This window comes from Gorilla gorilla, chromosome X (genome assembly GCF_029281585.2).
Source record: "Gorilla gorilla gorilla isolate KB3781 chromosome X, NHGRI_mGorGor1-v2.1_pri, whole genome shotgun sequence".
Classification (NCBI taxonomy): domain Eukaryota; kingdom Metazoa; phylum Chordata; class Mammalia; order Primates; family Hominidae; genus Gorilla; species Gorilla gorilla.
The window spans coordinates 115,280,192-115,303,406 of NC_073247.2; the positions used below are offsets into that span (position 1 = coordinate 115,280,192).

Consider the following 23,215-nt stretch of genomic DNA (forward strand, 5'->3'; position numbering starts at 1 on the left):
GACACTTAAGTTGCTTCCAAATGTTAGCTATAGTGAACAGTGCTGCAACAAACATGGGAGTGCAGACGTCTCTTTAATATACTGATTTCCTTTCTTTTGGGTATATACCCAGCAGTGGGATTGCGGGTCATATGGAAGTTCAATTTTTAGTTTTTTTGAGGAACCTTCAAAATGTTCTACATAGTGGTTTTACTAACTTACATTCCTACCAACAGTGTACGAGGTTTCCCTTTTCTCCACATCCTTGCCAGCATTTGTTATTGCCTGTCTTTTGGATATAAGCCATTTTAACTGGGGTGAGATGATATCTTGTTGTAGTTTGGATTGGCATTTCTCTGATGATCAATGAAGTTGAGCACCTTTTCATATGCCTGTCTGCCATTTGTATGTCTTCTTTAGAGAAATGTCTACTCAAATCTTTTGCCCACCTTTTAATCAGTTTAGTTATTTTTAATATAGAGTTGTTTGAGCTCCTTATATATTCTGGTTATTAATCCCTTGTCAAATGGGTAGTCTGCGAATATTTTCTCCCATTCTGTGGGTTGTCTCTTCACTTTGTTGATTGTTTCCTTTGCTGTGCAAAAGCTTTTTAACTTGACGTGATCCCATTTGTCCGTTTTTGCTTTGGTTGCCTGTGTTGGGGTATTACTCTAGAAATCTTTGCCCAGACCAATGTCCTGGAGAGTTTCCCCAAAGTCTTGTAGTTTCATAGTTTGAGGTCTTAGATTTAAGCCTTTAACTGATATTGATTTAGTTTTTGTATATGGCAGGAAATAGAGGGTCTATTTTCATTCTTCTGCGTATGGATTTCCAGATTTCCCAGCACCACTTATTGAAGAGACTGTCTTTTCCTCAGTATAGGTTCTTTGTTGAAAATGGGTTCACTGTAGGTGTGTGGATTTGTTTCTGGGTTCTTTATTCTGTTCCACTGGTCTATGTGTCTGTTTTTATGCCAGTACCATGCTGTTTTAGTGATATAGCTCTGTAGTATAATTTGAAGTCAGGTATTGTGATTCCTCCAGTTTTGTTCTTTTTGCTCAAGATAGCTTTGGGAATTCTGGGTCTTTTGTGATTCTATATGAATTTTAGGATTTTTTTTTCTGTTTCTGTGGAGAATGTCATTGGTATTTTGATAGGGATTGTATTAAATCTGTAGATTGCTTTGAGTAGAATGGACATTTTAACAATATTGATTCTTCCAATCAATGAACATGAAATACTTTTCCATTTTTTGGTGTCATCTTCAATTTCTGTCATCAGTGTTTTATAGCTTTCATTATAGACGCCTTTCACTTCTTTGGTTAATTCCTGTGTATTTAATTTTATTTATGGCTACTGTAAATGGGATTACTTTTAAATTTATTTTTTAGATTGTTCACTCTTGGCTGGCATATAGAAACACTACTGATTTTTGTATGTTGATTTTGTATCTTGCAACTATACTGAATTTGTTTATGAGTTCTAATCGTTTTTTGATGGAGTCTAGGTTTTTCCAAATATAAGATCATGTCATCTGCAAACAAGGATAATTTGACTTCTTCTTTTCCAGTTTGGATGCCCTTTATTTCTTTCTCTTGTCTGATTGCTGTAGCTGGGACTTCATCGTTGAGTTTTAGACATTTTCATCACCCTAAGATTACCCATCCTGCTTGAATGCAGTTAATCCCTGTGCCCACCCCCAGCCCTAGGCAATCACAGATATGCTTTGTTTCTCTGTGGATTTGCTTGTTTTTGACATTTTATATAAGTGAAATCAAACAATATTTGGTCTTTTGCATCTGGCTTCTTTCACTTTACATAATGTTTTCAAAATCTGTGTTGCAGCATATATCAGTTCCTCATCCATATTTATTGCTGAATATACCACATTTTATCCATGTATCAATTGATGAGCATTTGGGTTGTTTCCAATCTTTGGCTATTTTGAATGATGATCCTGTATACATTCAGGTACAAGTTTTTATGTAGGCATATTTCTTTTGGCTATGTACCTAGGGGTGGAATTGCTGTGTCATATGGTAACTCCCTGTTAACCATTTGAGGTATGGCCAGACTATTTTCATAAGCTTGATTTCATGAGAAGTACAGGCATAACTTGTTTTTCTCATTATTAGACTGAGGTTATGGGTTTTCAGAAGGAATACCGCAGAGATGAATTGCCCTTTTTATCACACCATATATGGGTTTACATGCTACCCATATGATATCAATGGTGATGTTAACCTTCATCACTTGGTTAAGGTACTGTTTGCCAAATTTCTCCAGTGTGTGGTAACTATTTTACATTCCTATACTCTTTTCTGTAGAAGTAAGTCACTAAGTCAGCCCTGTTCTTAGGAGGTAGAGGACAGAATTAAACTTCACCTCATGAACTGAGGGTTAGCCACATATATTGTTTAGAATTATTTGATTGAGACAATTTGTCTTCTCTGACCCATTTCTTTCTCAATTGAAACACTTAATTTATATCAGTATGGAATCATGTACACTTATCATATAGTTGGGATAGTTTACCAAATGGAAACATTCCAAAAGGAATTCCAGCATTATGATTTGTGTGGCGCAGTAGAAGAATTCTGACCTAATCAGGAGACTGCAAGAGTTCCCTCTATCTACTATTATATTTCACCACCATTATATTACCAAATTATGGCATATTAAACAATCAGACAATGCTTTTAGGCAATATATTTAACCACGACAAATTTTGAAACAACATTTTAATTTCAGGCGATTACATTGCATACTTAGTAATTCCTTCAGAAAGAAATAAAACAATAAACAGAATTTATTGAAGTGATCATAAAAATATTGCTAACATGCAGTAAATCTATTTGCAAAATTCCTTTTATTGAAGCAATAGTATGGGATATGTTGGGGAAATGTTGTACTTCAATTGATAGCACAGTTCCTGTAGCACAGCCTTCACGTTATCTGACTGACTCTATGGAAGCTATTTTACAATGCTAGCTTTTAGGTAAATATAGCATTGCAATATAATCTTTGTCTATACAAAAGCAACTGAATTTTGTCATTGCGGGGGAAGCTTTGTCTCCATATAGATGTTCATTTTAACACTCTTGATCTATAAATGGGACAAAGGGGTGGCTGTTGGTTTTGATGGGGTTCATTTCAACAGAGGGGTGCGGGAACAAAGCACCATTAGATGAGGAATGAGGACTGAGGTGGAGGGAGGTGCAAAGGGATGTGAGTTGAGTATTGAGAATTCTTCATAGAACTTTGGTTGCAATGGAAGATATGTAAAGAGAACAGTAACTAGGGTTGTAGAGAGAGGTCTAGGGTTTTAAATTATGTTTTAAAATTATCAATGATAAGAGGCTCTCTCAGGGTGGAAATATTAAGGAGAAGGAGCCATCTCTTCTTAGGTCTAGAAACTGAGTTCACCACAACCCCCTTACTTCCTTGTTTCTATTCTGGGGAAGTCTAAAACTTAACCAGAGGGATGGTGTCATTTGACTTTAATGCCTGTTAACTATGGGGATGGATGGATGGATGGATGGATGGACGGATGGATGGATGGACGGATGGATGGACGGATGGATGAATGGATGGACAGATGGATGGATGGATGCATGATGTGTCAAACAGGTGCTGGTATTTTATCTTCCAGCACTGAGCTCCTCACACAGGTGACTGAACCCGTGGTTTTGGTGTCTGAGAAGATGCAGCTTCTCCAGTCTCTGCAACTGATGGCAGGAAGATGGGAGCACTCAGCGTCAGTGTTCAGAAGCAGATTTAGGCCAACTATCATACCTTACGTTCTGGAGGGATCCACCCTGACCTGAGCAGGTGAGGTCACAGAAAGGCTTGCTTTCCATCACAGGGACAGGATTACAGCCTGCTCAGAAGCATGTTGTGGTCCAGCTCTTGTGTCACTTAAAAAGACTGCAGCTCTTCTCTAATATTGAATTCAACTAATATCACAGAGAGATGTTCTTAATCTTCTAGACAAACACACTGCCATCACTATTCCCCAGAGGCCACAAACACATCCTGGAACCATAATGCCACCAGTAGCTCTAGGAGAATTTGCAGGCTAATGTGCCTGTTGCTCATTGTTTTTAGGCTACATATGAAAATGGACCAGTTTGCAATGAAAATATAATGCAATGATGATTATCAGAGCATTTTGTATACTAGGGAATTTTTTAAGTTATCTGAACATCAAATTAAATATAATGACAATGAAAGAATTTCCACCTGTCATATCATTAAAGTATAAAAAGAAACCATTCAGGATTCCAGTAAGGTGGGCATGCGGGGAAGCCTACCCTGTTTCATATTGGTGGTGGGGATGTCATTTAGTACAGCCTCTTTCCAGGTTGATTTGGTAATTTCTATTAAAGACTCTATGCATCCCCGATCTGCATGTGTTTGGGGCCTGCTCCTTCAAGTATTCACCCTCAGCATGGCCCCTGTCCCTCTGAGAGTGCATATTCTTCTTGACATAGGAACTGTCTGGAGACTCCAGTTTCTAAAGCACTGGCCCAGACACACTCCCTTGTCTACAGAGTAGGAAATTTAGATCTGACAAGGTTCTCTGTCTTTCATAAGAGAGACAGAACTGGCAGCCTGGCTTCAGAGCTGAAGATACAGATTTCAGTAGTGATCCGGGTCAGCAGGAAAGCAAGATTTGCTTGGTTATGGTGTGATGTGCAGCTCAGCATCACAGTCTGCCTGGGGGCATATAGGATGCTAGTCTCTGCTTTTCCACTTAGTGGCAGGATGCTCCCCAGCCAGGTTGCTTAACCTGCAAACATCCCTGTTTCTTAAGCTACAGGATGGTGTAGAGATTATATCCTCTACCTCCCAGGAATGTTGTGGGAAATTCATGAGATAGAAAAGTACCAGCGTTCAGGAAGGGTGAGTCCCCACAGCTCTGTGAGGCCAGAGATACTGCCCTTCTGCGGGACTTTATGTTACTATCACCCTGTGACAATGCACAAATAAATGGTCATTCAATTACAAAAGAATACAAGGACTTATATTTACTCAGTTCATCCAATATCAATTATTATAATAATCAACAGTGTAAATTGGAAAGTAACTACGTGGAAACCACTTCTCCTTCTTTCCCATCTAAGGTCTCAGAAGTGCTTTCCCAGATGTGATCTCATTAACCTCTATATTGATCTGAGAGGTGTTAACCAAAACTGGCCAGCACAGGGGAAATGACTCACCTAAGGCCTTATAATGGGCCTGCCCCGCCATGTTCTATTGCATTGTTTTTCTGCAAAGCCTCATCTTGCGGGGTTACACTATACATATTTTTCCTCTCTTTTCGTTTTACCAAAGAGAAAAATATATACTTTTTTACTGTTAAGAAACATTTTCTCAAATAAGTACTTATTTCATTCCTTACTGAAATGATTTTTTCTTATTGATCCATTGAAACCATGTTGGCTATGTTCAACATAACTAGAGATATCTTTGGTGTTTTCCTCCCTTAGCTTCATATCTTGTAGAACATCTTGTACAAAAAAAGTAGATTTACAGAAAAACATACATATAAATCACGTATTAATCCCCAAATGTAGTAAAATAACATAGCAAAAACTTTATCAAATCCATTTCATGCACAAGCTGGACAGATCTGTTATATACAATCTCTATATGCATCTGCAGTGTTTTATAAATTGGTGCTTTGACATTAAAAAGGAGGTTTACAAAAAGGCCCCTCTTGTACTATCGATGACTGAATTATCTCACTATCATTGCCTCTCAAATTTCCTTGAATTTATACTCATCATTGCCATATCACCATTCTTACAAAGGCGGTTATTTTAAGGAAAAAGTTGCAGCGTGATTATGATATAAGTAACATTCAAAATTTCATGTTATCAAGAGTTGAGCAAAGTACTAATTTCCCCTTTATAAACACACGTTTAAAACAAGAGCTTCATGCACATCCAAATAGAAATTCAAAGTCAAACTGTGTAATGTGTTTTTATTGACAGAAGGCATCACACACATTCCCAAGCAGCATGGTTCCCGTGAGAAACTGAAAACTAATTTCTTCAATCTACAATGCGACTTCCATCTTCCAGGTATAACCAGAGTTTTTCCTGGAGCGATTCCAGCTTGTTTCCTTTTGGTGCCTTCCTTAAGAAATTTTGCAGCTGTTTCTGGTGCAGTTTTTGGGTGGGCTCTGGGGTGGGCAGACGATCTCCACTTTGCAGAGGCTGCTCTTGTGAGTGGAGCTGGTGGTGAGGGAGTAGGAGAGGCCTTGCATCATCCTGGCATTCAGGCCCTTAGCCATGGAGAAGGACTTGAGGTGGCTTCTTAAGGTAATGGGGAGCGGGAGCTTGTCCACCAGGTGTACGGGCGTGCAGGACACGATGGCGCGGCAGCAGAGGTCTTGCAAACTAATTACCTTGCTGGGTCTCCCGAGCCAATTCATCCTGTGCCGCAGCAGCACGATCCTGGCCAGCTCCGTGAAAGACTCTATGATGTTGAAATTGCACAGAGGGCTGACCTCAAAGAAGGTCACACCCAGGCGCTCGGCGTAGGCCTGGGCCTGCTCCCTGGGCACCTGCCTCTTAAATGCCAGATGTAGGCGATTCCCCACCAGGATTTTAGGGACACCAGGGGCATGCTCATCGATCTTCTTAATCCATCGATCCATACCCTCAAAAGACCAGCGGTTTGCAATGTCGTAGACCAGGATCACTCCTTGTGCACCACGAGAGTAGGAGCGGAATATGGTACAAAATCTTCCCTGCCCCGACGTATCCCAGAGCTTCAGCTTCACCCGCTGGCCGTCCAGCAGGATGGTGGTCGTCTTGTAGTCGATCCCCCCGAGATGGCTGTATGGGGACTCAGCTGCACCATCCTGCAGGCTCTCCAGGATCTCACTCTTGCCTACGTCGCTGTCGCCCACCAGCAGGAACTTGAGCAGGAAGTCATAGGCCTGGTCGGGGCTGCCCGGGGTGCTCATGGTGCTGGCCCCGCACTCCCGCCTGAGCCAGGCCCGCGGGGTTGTGCGCAGAGGTGGTGCGGGGCCTGTTTTTCTTGAGAAATTAGCATAGAACATAAAAAATGAGATGGGGAAGTCTGTGAAATAAAGCGAAATGAGGTGGTGGCTTTGATGGATTTCTTTTACAAACCCTAGGAAACTGATTCAGCGATTGTTTTCCTTTTTCTTACCCAGCACAGAGTAGTGACACAGCAGTTAATTAATCATGGAAACCTATACATTTCCCTTAACATTTCCATGTGATCGTTATGGAACCATGCCTTTTGGATTATGTCAAAGGAATCTCCTTTAAAGGAAGGACGGGTATGGGCTAGGAAAGGGACTAAGATGTGTTGAGTACTGTATGTACCCTACGCTGTGTATGACGCTTAAAATATTTTGTTCTTTTGCTTTCAGAACAGTTGTCTTTGGTAGCTATAATTGTTTCCATTTTAAAAATGAGAAAAGGCAAACTCAGAAATGTTATGTAATTTTTTAAAACATTGCCATTAATATAGAGATCACAGAAATCACAATCCTGAGCCAGTGCTCTCCTCATATAATGCACCACACATCCTTTCTACTCTGTGGCCATGCCGGGTTTAGGAGTAAGTGTGAACTGTCTGTGCATGTGATCCTTGACAAGCCACGCATGTTTACATGGGCACTAATACTTTTCTTGCTGCAGGGGGACATCTCCCATAAATATAAGAGCCAAGATCTCAGAAGAGATATCTAGGACATGGATTTTGCTAGAGTGTCTCATAAATAATATTCACCCAACAAAGATGTGTTGAAATAATGCATGCATCCATCACTGAAGGGTTTTAGGTTTAACACATGTACAGCTCCTATAACAAAATAACAAAACTGAAAAAATATGTATATGGTTCACAGGTGAAGAAATGCAAATGGCCAGTAATCACAAGAAAATGCATTCTAGCTCACTAATACATTAAAGAATGCTAATGAAACCATCTAAATATCCTTTTATCACCTATCATCTGACAAAATTTAAATGTAGAAAAAAACCGAAAAAGAATTTTTTTTAATTTGCAAAAGAAAAAGATGCAAAAGAAAAAGGCTCTGTGTGTGTCTGTGTATGGGGGCAGGATGAGGGACCAAATACATCAAGGAAATGGAAACACACTTATCAGTTATAAATACACTTAAATATTGTAACTACAACAGGTATAAAGATGGTTAAAGAAATGAGAATGCTCATACACATATAAGGGAGTTTAAATTATTGAAATCAAGCCCCAAGGGATAGATGTTTACAAATGTAATGGAGGAAAAAATTTTCACATGTCCAAAATAGCCAGGTAAGTGGTTATTTGAAATAGCATTGCTGAAATCTTTTTAAAAAGGAAAAAATGAGAAACATTCTAAATACTCATCAATACAGAATAAACGTGAATAAAGGATAAGAAAAACATTTCTATTTCTCTGTGGGCTTCAGGGCAAATAGAGAAAAAAAAATCCTTTAGATTAATTCCAGATTTAGCTGACAATAAGGAGATAATAAAGTTGTCTCCCTGATTTACACAAACTCCCTTAAAGACAGCACCCTGATTAGAATAATGATCATAATCATCGGTACCTTGAACAGCCGTTAGGATAAAGGAGATGAAATATAGAGTGCATTTGCTTAAAGTAGTTCAGTGCAGGTTACTTTCCTTCTCTTCAGCTCACCTGTCCCAAGGCCAACACCTAAGCTTCTGCCTGAGCCCACTCACCACTTAAGGGATCAGCCAACTCATACGGTCCAACACCCAGTCTCTTGGCATAAAGTGCAGGATTTCACTTCTGTCTTCCTCATCACCCAGAGGGGTTGTGGAGTGGGGGACCCATGGGGCCACAATAGCAGGGGAGTGGAATCTGACTATTTCTCAAGCCCTGGAAGCCCATCTTCTAAAAGGGGGTGCTCAGGGTCCTTTAGGGAGGGTGAGGGATGAAACCTCATTCCAATCCTGCCACTTACCTGGGAAGGTGACTTAGGCTCTGAAAGCCTGAGCTTGATTATCTGTGAGATAGAACTGACTGTATCATCCTTACCGAGCTGTCCCAAGGAGCAAATGAGAAAACCTGTTGAGAGTATATGGCATGAAGTGGGACTTCAATGGCCCTTTAAATGCTGAGACACAAAAGTGGGGGCTGGCTGAGCCTCTGGGCTAAGGAGGCATTGTGAAAAGTCATTTTTCATTGTTTCTACTAATGAGAACACAGACATCCATATAAAGAAAGCAAATCTCTCTCTGATATGCCTTGAGTTCAAAGTTTCAGAGACAGAATGTTCTCTACATTCTTGGATGTCTCATAATCTAATAAAAGCTGTTCAACATCATGCCTCTGAGCAGACCGAAATCCACTTCCCAAGCTAGAAAGAAAAAAATTGATAGATGTAAAACAAGACTGTAAAAACATATGCTCCAGGGCATGAAACACCAGGTAGCACTGACAGGGCTGTAGAAAGGTGACAGAGAGGATAGAGGTCACAGGAGCAGGGTCTGGGCAACTGTGTCCATAGGATCCTAGAGAAGGGAGGACTGAAAGGGAGGAGGTCTGGGAAGCCTATACACGGGCAATGGAGGCTAAATGCCCTGCTGTCTGTGAGGGACCTCTCTACAGCATGCACGGGACAACGTATACTGAGGAGGGAAGAGAGAAATCAGTGAATGCCATGTAGATTTGGAGTCCACAGCCAATGGACCAGCTTTAATATACATATATTTTTCAAACAGAACTGGCATCGTAGTTTGTCACTCTTTGCAAAATGTCCTCCTTTAAAAAAAAAAAAAAAATGGAGATAGCTGTGATGCCTCCTGATGGCCAGAACCCGGATCACAGCTTTAAGAGTCTCAGACAAGGGGCTCAGGGAAAGGGAGAGGGATGTTGGAGGTGAACTACAAAGATATTAGCCAGAGTTTTCTGGAATTATTCACCTAACGACAGCAATCTCTGTGTATCAGTCATGTTCTGGCATATATGAAACTGAGATTGGCTCCAGCCCCTGTCTGAATTAAAGATAAAGCTGCATCTGTGAGTGTGTATTTGGAGTGATACAGCTAGACCTAGACACACACACACACGCAAATACCCTGTCAAATTATTTCCTGTTTTCACCATAAAATAGAATATAATGAATGCTTTTTCAAATTAATAAACATGTGCACAGTACTTTTGACAATCTGTTCAAAAGTATTTTGTCACAGCCATAAAAAAGAACAATATCATGTTCCTTGCAGCAACATAGATGCATCTGGAGGCTATTATCCTAAGTGAATTAACACAGGAACAAAAAACCAAATACCACATGTTTTCACTTATAAGTGGAAACTAAACATTGGGGACTCATGGACGTAAAGATAGCAACAACAAACCCTGGAGCCTACTGGAGGAGAGGGGAGAGGTGGGGCAAGGGTTGAAAAACTATTGGGTACTATGCTCACTACCTGGGTGATGGGATCATTCATATCCCAAGCCTTAGCATCACACAATATACCCATGTAACAAACCTGCACATGTACCCCCTGGATCTAAAATAAAAGCTGAAATTTAAAAGAGAAGAACATTCTGCCTCCTATAATGAAGAAACATCTCGGCTAACTTATTTTTTGGAAGAGAGCAACATTTTTTCAAAGTTTGGGTACATCATTTTTTAAAATTCACTATGCTTCTTTCTTTCAGGTCCATTTCATTGACTACAGAAAGGCATCAGAATATATATATATTTTTTTTATTTTATTTTATTTTATTTTATTTTATTTTATTTTATTTTATTTTTTGGACAGAGTCTTGCTCTGATGCCCAGGCTGGAGTGCAGTGGTACAATCAGCTCACTGCAACCTCCGCCTCCCAGGTTCAAGTGATTCTCGTGCCTCAGCGTACTGAGTACCTGGGATTATAGGCACGCGCCACCACACCCGACTAATTATTATATTTTTAGTAGAGATGGGGTTTCACCATGTTGGCCAGGCTGGTCTTGAACTCCTGGCCTCATGAGATCCACCCGCCTCAGCCTCCCAAAGTGCTGGGATTCCAGGCGTGAGCCACCACACCCAGCTAGGCATTAGAATTTTTTATTGCCTTGAATATTTTAATTAATGTTTTATATTTAATCTTAAAGGGGAAATTTTATATCATTGAAGAGACACTTATGCTTACAAGAACTTTTAATAATAAAAGCAGAATTTACTAGTAAAAAAGGGAAAGAAATAGAACATTATCTTCACTTCAGGAGCTTCCTTTATGCCCTTACAAGTCATTATACCCCCAAAAGTAAACTACATTAACTTCTAACACTAGAGATTTGCCTGTTTATGAACTTTTCATATTTTATTTACCTGAAATTATACTTTTTTGTTTCTGCTTTGTTTTGCTTAATATTATCCTTGTGAGATATATCCATGATTTTGCATATGGCAACATTAAAATGAGCATTCTAATTGTGGTAGAGTATTTAATTTTATGAATACTACAAGTTATCTGTTGGATGATATTTGGGTTATGCCCAGTTTGACTAATGTTATAGTACTGCTACGTACAGTTTTGTGCCTGTCTTTAGTGGGTATATGTACACGATTCTGTTGAGTATATCAAAGATTGGAATTGCTGGCTCATAGGTATGCATATAGTTAGCTTTAGCAGATATTGCCAAATGATTTCCCAAACTGTTCTCACCAATTTACTTTCAGTAATAGTATATAGTGGTTCTATTTGCCCCTTATATACTTTTTTAGTCCATGGGGTTACTGTAGTATCTCATGACAATTTTAATTTGCATTGTCCTAAAAACTAAAAACGTTAAGCGCCTTTTTATACGTGCAGTTGTCGTATGGGATTCTTATATTGTAAAGTGCCTGTTTACTTCTTTTGCTCATTTTCTACTTTTCTCCTTGTTTCCAAAAAATTGAATCACTGTATATATAAAATCTTTCACTCTGTATTTCAATATTTTCTTTCTTAAGAGTATGTTTTGAGAGACAGAGTCTTTAATTATAATGTAGCTCAATTTATTATTATTTTTTCCTTTGGGATTAACAGTTTTTTGTCTAGTGATTATTTGCCACCCCAACTACATAAAAATATTTTCCTCCATTGTTATAGGTTAGTCTTTTACTTTTGCATTTAGACTGACAATCTACCTGAAATCAATTCTTGTACGTATCTAATTCAGATAGCATACTTAAAATATCATCCTTCTCCCTTCACTGCACTGTCACCTGTGTCATAAGTGAAAATGACCACATATGGATTGGGTCTATTTCTTGACTCTATTAATAAAGTCCATTGGCCTGTTGTTTCTATCCTTACACCAATTCTACATTCTCTTAATTACAATAGCTTGTTTCTTTAGATCTCAATTAAAAAAAGTTTTTAATAGCTTCAGGAGTACAAGTGGTTTTAGTTATAAGGATCAATTTTATAGTGGTGAAGTCTGGACTTTCAGTGTACCCTTCACCCAAATAGTTTACATTGTACCCAGTAGGTGATTTTTCATCCCTTACTCCCTTCCCTCCCTTACTCCCACCTCCCCCTTCTGAGTTTCCAGTGTTCATTATTAATTATAATAGCTTTATATTTTAATCTTAGTTTGTAATATAATGTTTAAACTTTGTCTTTTTTCACAAAGGTTTTAAAAAACTGACATGCTTTTTAAAAAATATATGTTTTAAGTCCTTGGGGAATAAAATTTAAATCCAAACAGATCTATTTAAAACATAATCCAACATATTTTACGACAAATGAATAGATCATTGCCAATTCTTTACTTGCCAGTTAAATTTTTAAAAACCCTAAACTCCTTACTTAAAGTATCTTGTGTGTTCAAATATTCACTAAAATACTTTTATTCTCAAATATGAAACTTCAAAAACTATACAAGAGTATATTCACAAATCAAATTTAAACTGCACCTCTCACTGGCCCACCTCCCAACCCTTGACGCCAAGGGGTCTGTTGTCCCTAGAATAGTGCACACTCTCCAGATGTGCCCCTGTAGGTGAGGTGCACATCAACACATTCACCTTCACACACAGTCTTCTCCAAAAGTACAATCATAGTCCTCATTTTTTGCATCTTGTCATTATAAATTCTCAGGATTTAAAAATATTTGCATCTTGTTAGTTCTTGTGGTTTTTGTATTTTTTTTAATTTTATTTCTTCTAAAAAAATGGGATACAAGTGCAGAACGTGCAGGTTTGTTACATAGGTATACGTGTGCCGCGGTGGTTTGCTGCACCTATTGACCCATCCTCTAAGTTCCCTCCCCTCCCCTCACCCCCCACCCCCAAACAAGCCCCGGTGTGTGATGTTCCTCTCTCTGTCCATGTGTTCTCAGTGTTCAGCTCCCATTTATGAGTGAGAACATGTGGTGTTTGGTTTTCTGTTCCTGTGTTAGTTTGCTGAGGATGATGGCTTCCAGCTTCATCCATGTCCCTGGAAAGGACATAATCTCATTCCTTTTTATGGCTGCAGGTTTTTGTATTTTTTAATGTTTATTGTTCATGTATTATTTAAATTTTCTGTTCAAATCATTGCCAATTGTTTTGTTACCAAGTATGTTTCACAAATCACAGCTACTAACCCAGTATCTGAGATGTAGTTTACATATGTTTTCTCCCTTGTTTTAATACAGTCTTTAGTGGTTTTTTTTCCTTTGGAAAGTGTTTTAAATTTTATTAATGGGACCTAAACATTATACAGGTCATATTTAAAAGGAAAAAACATTAAAAAACACCTGCGGAGTAGATACTGCCAGCGTTGAAGGAGATTAGAGCACTCAGAGTTATGGAGGCATCAAGACAAAATGAAAATAACAACTGTAAAAAAAAACCTTAAGTAATTCCAAAGTTAACTGCTGATCAGGAGATTAAAAAGTTTTCTCTCTAAATTACATAAACTCTCCTTAAACTTAGTTTCCTGATTTGAATAATTATCGGAATGACGGGTTAAATTGTTTTTAGGGTAAAAGCAGATGAAATATAGAGTGCATTTGCTTACAGTAGTTCAGGGCATGTTACTTTCCTTCTCTCCAGTTCACCTGTCCCAAGGCCAACACCTGAGCTTCTGCCTGAGCCCACTCACCACAAATCAAATTTAAACTGCACCTCTCACTGGCCCAGCTCCCACCCCTTGACCCCAAGGAGTCTGTCGTCCCTAGAATAGTACACACTCAGGTCTGCAGGTTTTTGTACTTTTTAATGTTTATTGTTCATGTATATACTTATTTGAATTTTCTGTTGAAATCATTGCCAATTGCTTTGTTACCAAGTATGTTTCACAAATCAGGGATACTAACCCAATATCTGAGATGTAGTTTACAAATGTTTTCTTCTTTGTTTTAATACAGTCCTTAGTGGGGTTTTTACACACTAGGTCTACACCCAGGTCTCTTGGCACAAAGTGCAGGATTTCACCTCCTCTGTCTTCCTCATCACCCAGAGGGGTTGTAGAGTAAGGACCTGTGGGGCCACAATAGCAGGGGAGTGGAATCTGACCATTTCTCAAGCCCTGGAAGCCCATCTTCTAAAGGGGAGGTGCTCAGGGTCTCCTAGGGAGGGTGAAGGATGGGACCTCCTTCCAATCCTGCCACTTACCTGGGGAGGTGACTTAGGCTCTGAAAGCCTGAGGTTGGTCATCTGTGAAACGGGACTGACCATACCATTCTTACAGAGCTGTATGAGGGGTTAATGAGAAAACTTTCCCAGAGAATATGACATGAAGTGGGACTTCAATGGTCCTTTAAATGTTGGAACACAGCAGTAGGGGCTGGCTGAGCCTCAGGGCTTAGGTAGTCATTATGAAAAATCATTTCTCATTGTTTCTCCAGACGAGAACACAGACATCCAGATAAAAGAAGCAAGTCTCTCTCATATGCCTTCAGTTCAAAGTTTTAGAAACAGAATGTTCTCTACATTCTTTAGTGTTTCATAATTCATAAATACTGTTCAATATCATGCCTGTAAGCAGACCCAAATCCACTTCCCCATGGTGGTAAGACAGGCATGTTTGTGAACTCACCTGGTGAGCTCCATGCCAGATCGCATCAGGGACACAAGGGGCAGTGATTGTCTAATGAGTGCTCCAGCACTGTTTAGTGTGTGTGTGTAGATATATAGATATAGATATGAATATTCTGGACATATCCTGCAGTCACCTGTGCAGGGTCCTCAGATCATGCATAATTCAGCCACATCACATCAAAATTTCAGCAACTTGCTGCCTTCCTGAGAGACAAAAATCCAGGAATTACTGGCATTTCTGTAACACACGATTGTCCATTCTGTTATTAGGTAATAACTAAATATGTATTGAGCTCGAAAAACATAGTTCATTGGAGGTATCTCATTAACTCTAAAGTGGAAATAAGAGAGCAAGAAGGGAAATGAATATATGGGCAACTTCACAGGTTAAATCTGAGATGAGATGACTTCTTCACATCAACTTTTAAACTTGCTCAAATTTCAAGGAATTGAAGTTTTTAAAAATCTCTTTGGATCCCTCATCACCCAATCAGCCACAGGATCTCTCTCTCTCTCTCTCTGTCTGTCTGTCTCTCTGTCTCTCTGTCTCTCTGTCTCTTCTTTCCCCGCCCCTCTCCCCTAACCCCTCCATTCTTTCTCCTCTCCCCTTTCCTTCCCTCCCCTTTCCTCCCCTCTCCCTCCCTCCCCTCTCCTCCCCTCTCCCTGTCCATCCCCCTCTTCCTCTCCCTCCCTCCTTCCCTTCCTCTCTCTTTTCCCCTTCAAAGTCAAGAACCAAAAAGAGTTTTCTGCATTTTCTGTTAACAATCTTCACTTCCCACTGACTCCTTATCCCACTGCACTATGGTTTCTGTCCCCAGAATTGTGATGAAGATGCTCTCCAAGGTCACATTCCACCTGTTTTTCATTATGACCAGTTTTTTTAATCATGAGCAGTTTTTTTGTATAAATGTATTAACATACGAAATATTCCTTTTTTTTTTTTTTAAGATGGAGTCTTGCTCTATCACCCAGGCTGGAGTGTAGTGGGGCAATCTCAGCTCACTGCAACTTCCACCTCCCGGGTTCAAGTGATTCTCCTGCCTCAGCCTCCTGAGTAGCTGGGATTACAGGCATGTGCCACCACGCCTGGCTAATTTTTGTATTTTTAGTAGAGACAGGGTTTCACCATGTTGGTCAGGTTGGTCTCAAACTCCTGACCTCGTGATCCACCCGCCTCAACCTCCCAAAATGCTGGGATTATAGGCGTGAGCCACCGTGCCCGACCGAAATATTCCTTTTAATGAACTCCTAAAATATCCTTGCTTGTCCAGTTGCATCTTTCACCTAACAACAGAGATTTCACAATTTCTCAGACTCCGGAGCATGATGTACTGGACATAAATCCAATTGTCCCACTCCCTAACTGTGTGGTCTCAGGCAAAGTCCTTATTCTCTCTGTCCCTCAGTTTTTCATCTATGAAATGGAGATTAGCCACAGTATCTACTTTGTGAGGGAACTACGAGCACCAAATGACTCAATACCTAAAAATCACTCGGATCATAACATATTTTAGCCATTTTTATTTCTTTTTCTCTATCTTTATGGGCCATTAGTATCTCTACTATCCCTATGGTGCAGCCTGATATTTACTCACAACCTTTCATGTATGTTGTTTGTTAGACAAGCAGGTTACAAAAGTAAATAGGATGAAAGTGAGTAGAATGAAACTTTGTCTTTCACAAATAAATATATAAATGCATGCAGTTCTGCTTAAATATATAAATACCTGAATAAGGAAACTTCTAAAAGAATTTATACAGATAAACTCATTACCAGGGCTTGTCTTTGAGTGTTCTGTTTGGGAGTGATGTTATTTATTTCCTCTCCTAAGCTATCTATTTTTAACTATAATAAATAGCTACTGCTTTTGCAATTATACAAAATAATAAAATGGTGGTGAAACTTAAGCATTTTCAGCCCTAAGCACAGGAAAGACACTGATATTTAGAATGAGGAATGTTCCTGAGACTCAGAAAGGGAGAGAAGATTTTGTGGGAACCTCATCTACATTATAACAGGGCATATTTTCCCCAAATTCCCACTCACACTGATAATTATCAATTTTAATTTTTGCCTAGTTAACTGGGAAAATCAAGGTATTATCATTTGGTTGCATTTTGTTCCCCCAAAAGATACATTGATGTACTAACCCCAGATACCTGTGAATGTGACCTTATTTTAAAAATAGAGTCTTCGACATGCACACGTATGTTTACTGTGGCACTATTCACAATAGCAAAGACTTGGAACCAACCCAAATGCCCATCAATGATAGTGTGGATAAAGAAAACGTGGCACATATACACCATGGAATACTATGCAGCCATAAAAAAAAGGATGAGTTTGGCCAGGCACGGTGGCTCATGCCTGTAATCCCAGCACTTTGGGAGGCCGAGGCAGGCAGATCATGAGGTCAGGAGATTGAGACCATCTTGGCTAACACAGTGAAATACCGTCTCTACTAAAAAAAAATACAAAAAAATTAGCTGGGCGTGGTGGTGGGTGCCTGTAGTCCCACCTACTTGGGAGGCTGAGGCAGGAGAATGGCGTGAACCCAGGAGGCGGTGCTTGCAGTGAGCCGAGATCGCGCCACTGCACTCCAGCCCGGGTGACAGAGCGAGACTCCGTCTCAAAAAAAAAGAAAAAAAAAAAAGGATGAGTTCATGTCCTTTGCAGGGACATGGATGAAGCTGGAAACCATCATTCTCAGCAAACTAACACAAGAACAGAAAACCAAACACTGCATGTTCTCACTCATAAGTGGGAGTTGAACAATGAGAACACATGGACACAGGGACGGGAACATCACACACCGGGGCCTGTTAGGGGGTGGGGGCTAGGGGAGGGATAGCATTAGGAAAAATACCTAATGTAGATGATGGGTTGATGGGTACAGCAAACCCCCACGGCACATGTATATGTAACAAATCTGCACGTTCTGTACACGTACCCTAGAACTTAAAGTATAATAAAAAGAAAATAGAGTCTTTGCAGATGTAATCAAGTTAAGATGAGACTATTAGGGTGAGCTCTAATCCAATATGACTTGTGGTCGTATAAGATAATGAAAATGCCACTAAAGACAGAGACACACAGGGAGAGCAATATGTGGTGACAGAGGAAGAGACTGGAGTGACGTCCCTGCAAGCAAGCAACATCATGGATCTATGGCCATCACCAGATACTAGGAACAGGAAAGGAAAGATTCTTCCCATAGACTCAAAAGGAGCAAGGCCCAATCGACACCTGGATTTCAGACTGATATTCCTTGAGTTCGATGTTTTGTAGACAGAAGGTTATTGACATTCTTGGGTGTTTCAAAAGTGTTGCATCCAGAACTGTGAGAGACTAAATTTCTGTTGTTTTAAGCCACAAGTTTGTGGTACTATGTACAGCAGCCATAGGAAACTAATACAAAGCCTTAGTTTTGGTTAGCTGATTTTTTTTTCTGTGCCCTGATCAACAGTAAGGCTGGAGATCTAATGAGCAGGAGTAGCACATGCTGGTTAGATAAATTTACTCGGGAGCCACACAGCCTGTGTTCAAATCTCAGCCTCACAACTTGCTAGCCCTGCCCTTGTTGTACCCCAGTTCTCTTACATTTAAAGTTGGAAACAACCGCTCCTCTTTATAGATGGTGGTGAGGATTAAATGAAGTATAGATTTAGAATTACAGCAGTATAAGGAACTGAGAAAAAACAATAAATATTAACCATTTCTATCATTATTTCATACCCGGATTGACTAGTACTGTTTCTACTGCCATTTTTTATTATAATGTGGATTTTAATTTGTTAGCGTGGGTTGACCTTCACAATATATATCTGTCATAAAAAAGCAGTTTACAAAGCTAAAAGTAGGATACTATTTTATTTCTATTCTTAAATACATAGTTACATTTGCATAATATAACTTCTGAAAAACAATTCAAATCTTGACAGTGCTTATCCATGCATAATAAAATTTTAAGTTTTTTTAAAGATTTTATTCCTTTCAGGCATTTTCCATTTTTATCTAGAAGAAAAGTGTCTTGGTTTTGGAAGTGAAAAAAACAATAAAAACAAAATACCCCTGCCCTTTTCATAGGAAAGTTGCTCACCGTTAGGAATGATAACATGTGTAAGCCAAGACAATTAGGTACTAGGGTGGTCCTAGAATTAAAGTATGAATCTATCTACATGACATCCCCAGGTGGGCAGGTTTAGGGAAATTACAGACACCCGGGGGAAGGGCAAGCACGTCTCTCAGATGAACCTCACATTCAACAGCCAGATGACATTTTTACTTTTCAAGATTTTAGTGAAGGTCATGAGATGAAAGTGGTTTCACAACATGCTTCTTTCTGCACTAGCACAAATAAAGTCCTTTGAATTGACGGCAGGCTCCTCTGTTTACCCACCTAGTTGGCCAAGCAGTGACTGCCACAGGGGAGGGAAAGGGGAGGGACTGCATGAAACCACTAGGGCTCAGCACCACAGCTTCCAGAGGACAGAATCCTAACACAGCGGGATTCAGGGTAAAAGTAGAGTCACAGTCTCACTCGGCCCAGGGCCCCAGGAGTAATCAACACACGTATGAAGTACCTCGCTTATACAATTAAAAATATTAAACCGAAAGGAAAATATACACATGCCAATCACATGTAATAACAAATCATATCAAGTTCTAAATGGGATGCATACCTAAACTAACCGAGGGATTTGGATAGTAGATTGGACACTTAAAAACCAACTCCTGGCAATCACTGACTTTTTTTCACCAAGACTGCCCAGATTAGTTCCAGATTTACAGACATATATGTGTAATAGCGTGAATAAAAGTTGGGAAATTGTGCCTGGACAATGGGAAGATATTTCACATTCAAGATACACTGCAAATCCCAGCTACTTGGGAGGCTGAAGTGAGAGGAACACTTGAGCCCAGGAGTTCTAGGCTGTAGCGTGCTGTGATTGTGCCTGTTAATAGCCACTGCACTCCAGCCTGAGCAACATAAGGAGGCTAAAGAGCTCCTGTCTCAAGAAAACACACACACACACACACACACACACACACACACACACACACACACACGAAGATACATTGCAACATTGTTTTGGGCTGGCTGTCACCTGGAAAACTCTTAAGACTTTGAAAACGTCACATTTTTTTTAAATGACTGAAAAATGATATGTACCAATTCTGTTAGTGCTCTCTATAGCACGTAAACTGGAAAAGTGGTGTGTCTGGTTTAGTAGCTCTGAAAGACAGTACACATGTAAAGAGGCATATATGGCAGGTCACAGTGTTGAGATATGAATGGGTATTTTTTCTTCTCATGTTTCTTCCTTTCTCCTTTCCATCAGATAGCCAGACAACTACAGATAAAACACGCAACAAAATAACACCATATTTCATGCAGAAATATATACATATGTAACAAAGGATAAATAGTGAAAAGTCTAAATGCTTGTTAATGATTACTTCTTTGTAAGAAGGAGGCTAATGCAAGCTGAAGAAACTTTGAATTTCTTTTTTTTGTTGTTAAGACAGGGTCTTACTCTGTCACCGAGGCTGGAGTGCAGTGGTACAATTATGGCTCAGCACAGCCTTGACCTCCCTGGCTCAGGTGATCCTCCCACCTCAGCCTCCCAAGTAACTGGGACTACAGTCCTGTACCACTATGCTCAACTAATTTTTGTATTTTTTTGTACAGATGGGGTTTCACCATGTTGCCCAGGCTGGTCTCAAACATCTGGTCTCAAGCGATCCACCCGTCTCAACCTCCCAGAGTACAAGGATTACAGGTGTGAGCCACTGCACCCAGCCCAGACTTTAAGTGAATTTCAATTGTACATATAATGGTTTATTTCTTAATATGAGTATATACAGTATATTCTTTTTGTAAGTTTCTTTATGTCTAAAATATTTCAGAACAATGTTTCTATGACTAGTTCTGATTATAAAAATGATTTGTATCAATTTAGAAGTTGTGAAAAATATAGTTATGTCCAGAAATAAATATATAATCAAGTAATCCTATTACTCATTAACTTAAAAAAAGAGTATTATGTTTGTATATTACCCCATTATACTCTGTATGTATGCATCATAATGTACATTCATTGCATGTGAGTCTAATATACTGAGACATTCAAGATTTGCCAGACAGCATGAAATGAGTTATTAAATGATTCCAAGTTCAAACTAAACTCTGACTCTTAAGTCACCATCCCTAACCATTGGGATATACAATCTTTTTCTGAATAAGGGCTGTGTCCAGCTCAGGGAAAGTGTCTTCTAGACAAGGACAGGTCTGGCATTCAGTCCCCAGGTCTCCTGTTCAGTCTCTTTTACAGAATACTCATCTTTATGCTCTTTTATTCTGTACTGCCTCCTTTCTGGGGTTGAAACAAAGGTTTCTATTCCAGTGTCAAAATGGAAGGTAAAAAGGAATAGAAGAACACATCAAATAAAAAGTAATGAAGTGATTATTTGATCCCAAATTTCCACCATTCTCAGGTATCTCATCCACAAAGAAATGTCACCAAAGGTTCTATAACATATGAGTATGTTTGTTTCCTTTCCCAATGTTTCAAATTTAAATAATCTCTGTGGGATGTTCATGTTTAAGTCTTTTGAGGAAGGGAAAACAGAGGGGAGACCAAATATATATTTATTGAAGTATTATGTATCAGATGGTTTCTTTAGTTTTGCTCATTTCTCATAACACTCCTGTGAGGTAAATAGCAATATGCTAATTTTATTGATGAGCAAGGTAAGGTTCACTAAGTGTAACTCACTACCATAGCATCATACAATAGAAAAGAGTGAGTACTCGTCCCTCATCCCAACTTCATCACATTGCATAGCACAGAGATGGCACCTAACCTCCTACATAATATAGATGAGTGTGTGTGGTTCCCTTACATTCCCAAATACTCACTAAAATATAGTGATGCTATCCAGATTATGAAACAACATCCCTGTTAAAGATCAGAAGAGGTGAGATGGGAAGGAAGCAAACACTGGCACTGTGAATGACACACCAAATACTGTGCCAGCATCTTGACAAAGATCTCCCCTTGAACATGTCATAATGCTCTCTTGAGTGTAAGGATCAGGTATATGTGTGTTTGTAGTGAAACATGCAAAACAATACTATGTTTTATCTAGGGAAGCTCTCATATGGAATAAAAGGATAAAGCAACATATGGGAATTATAATCATTGCTTTCTGGGTGCTGATTATCTATAGCAGAGACGGAAGGAGATACAATTAGGGAGGAGTAAAGGTTTTCCTAAGCTGGACTAATTTCATAGTTCTCTCTGTTTTTTATCTGAAACACTTCACAAGTAGCAGAGGTTTTAGGGGATATAGTTTTTATCATAAATACAGACATTCCCTGACTGTTGATGTTTTGACTTATAATTTTTCAATTTTATGATAGTGTGAAAGTGGTACACATTCAGTAGAAACTGTACTTCAAGTTTTAAATTTTGATCTTTTCCTGGGCTAGCAAAACGCAGTATTATACTCTTGTGATGCTCGTTAGGGAGCAGCAGTGAGCCACAGCTCCCAGTCAGCCATGCAATCACGAGGATAAACTACTGAGACCCTATAGTGTACAGTGTTGCCAGCATTTTTTTGATATTGTGTTTTCACATCTCATCTTGTCTACAAATGCCCATTTTTGACCTACAATTATTTTCAACTTACAATGAGTTTATCAGGATGTAACTCCCATAGTAAGTCAAGCATGGGGTATGGAGTATGTACAATCCATACTCTCACCTTAGCAAATGTTTAATATTGAGCCAAATGCAGAGGTTAAAAATATCAATAGCCAGCAATCCCATCATAATTAAAATTAACATGGTACTAGATCTTTCTAAGGATTTTTTATACATGGATATATGCACATGTACTGTACATGCATTACAAATGCAATTCATAAAGCTGTTATAATTATATGTACAGTATAGCATCCTGGGTTTTTTGTTGTTATTTTCAGTTTTGCTTTTGTCTTAAGTACTAATATGTGGATGAAACATTCTAAGTACATGACAAGGTATAAGATATAATCTAACTTTGCTTTTTAATGAACCCTTTACAGCTGGCCCAGACCCAATTCCTTAACAATGCATTTGAGTAGAAATGCCATACTTGTAGCATCTTAAATGACGTTATATGCCAGGGTCTACTCAAGAGCTTTCTTTAGACTTCTTTAACCTG

The 23,215-nt window shown here is 39.2% G+C and overlaps 1 protein-coding gene and 2 long non-coding RNA genes across 5 annotated transcripts in view; 1 reads left to right on the plus strand and 2 right to left on the minus strand.

Annotated features, from left to right (window-relative positions):
• LOC129530123 (uncharacterized) overlaps positions 1 to 23,215 on the plus strand; it is a 114,063-nt gene that overhangs the window by 90,126 nt on the left and 722 nt on the right. For all 3 annotated transcript variants that reach the window (XR_010132505.1, XR_010132504.1, XR_008675669.2), the window contains 3 exons: positions 3,632 to 3,810; positions 5,979 to 6,068; positions 20,697 to 20,787. This is a non-coding gene — a long non-coding RNA (uncharacterized lncRNA). The remainder of the gene's footprint in view (positions 1 to 3,631; positions 3,811 to 5,978; positions 6,069 to 20,696; positions 20,788 to 23,215) is intronic.
• Positions 6,125 to 7,054, minus strand: RAB40A (RAB40A, member RAS oncogene family). The gene has a single exon (XM_055376807.2). It carries the CDS (start codon positions 7,052 to 7,054, stop codon positions 6,125 to 6,127), a length of 930 nt encoding a protein of 309 aa, XP_055232782.1.
• Positions 17,811 to 23,215, minus strand: part of LOC109024708 (uncharacterized) — a 43,467-nt gene continuing 38,062 nt past the window's right edge. The window contains exon 10 of the long non-coding RNA XR_010132506.1: positions 17,811 to 20,358. This is a non-coding gene — a long non-coding RNA (uncharacterized lncRNA). The remainder of the gene's footprint in view (positions 20,359 to 23,215) is intronic.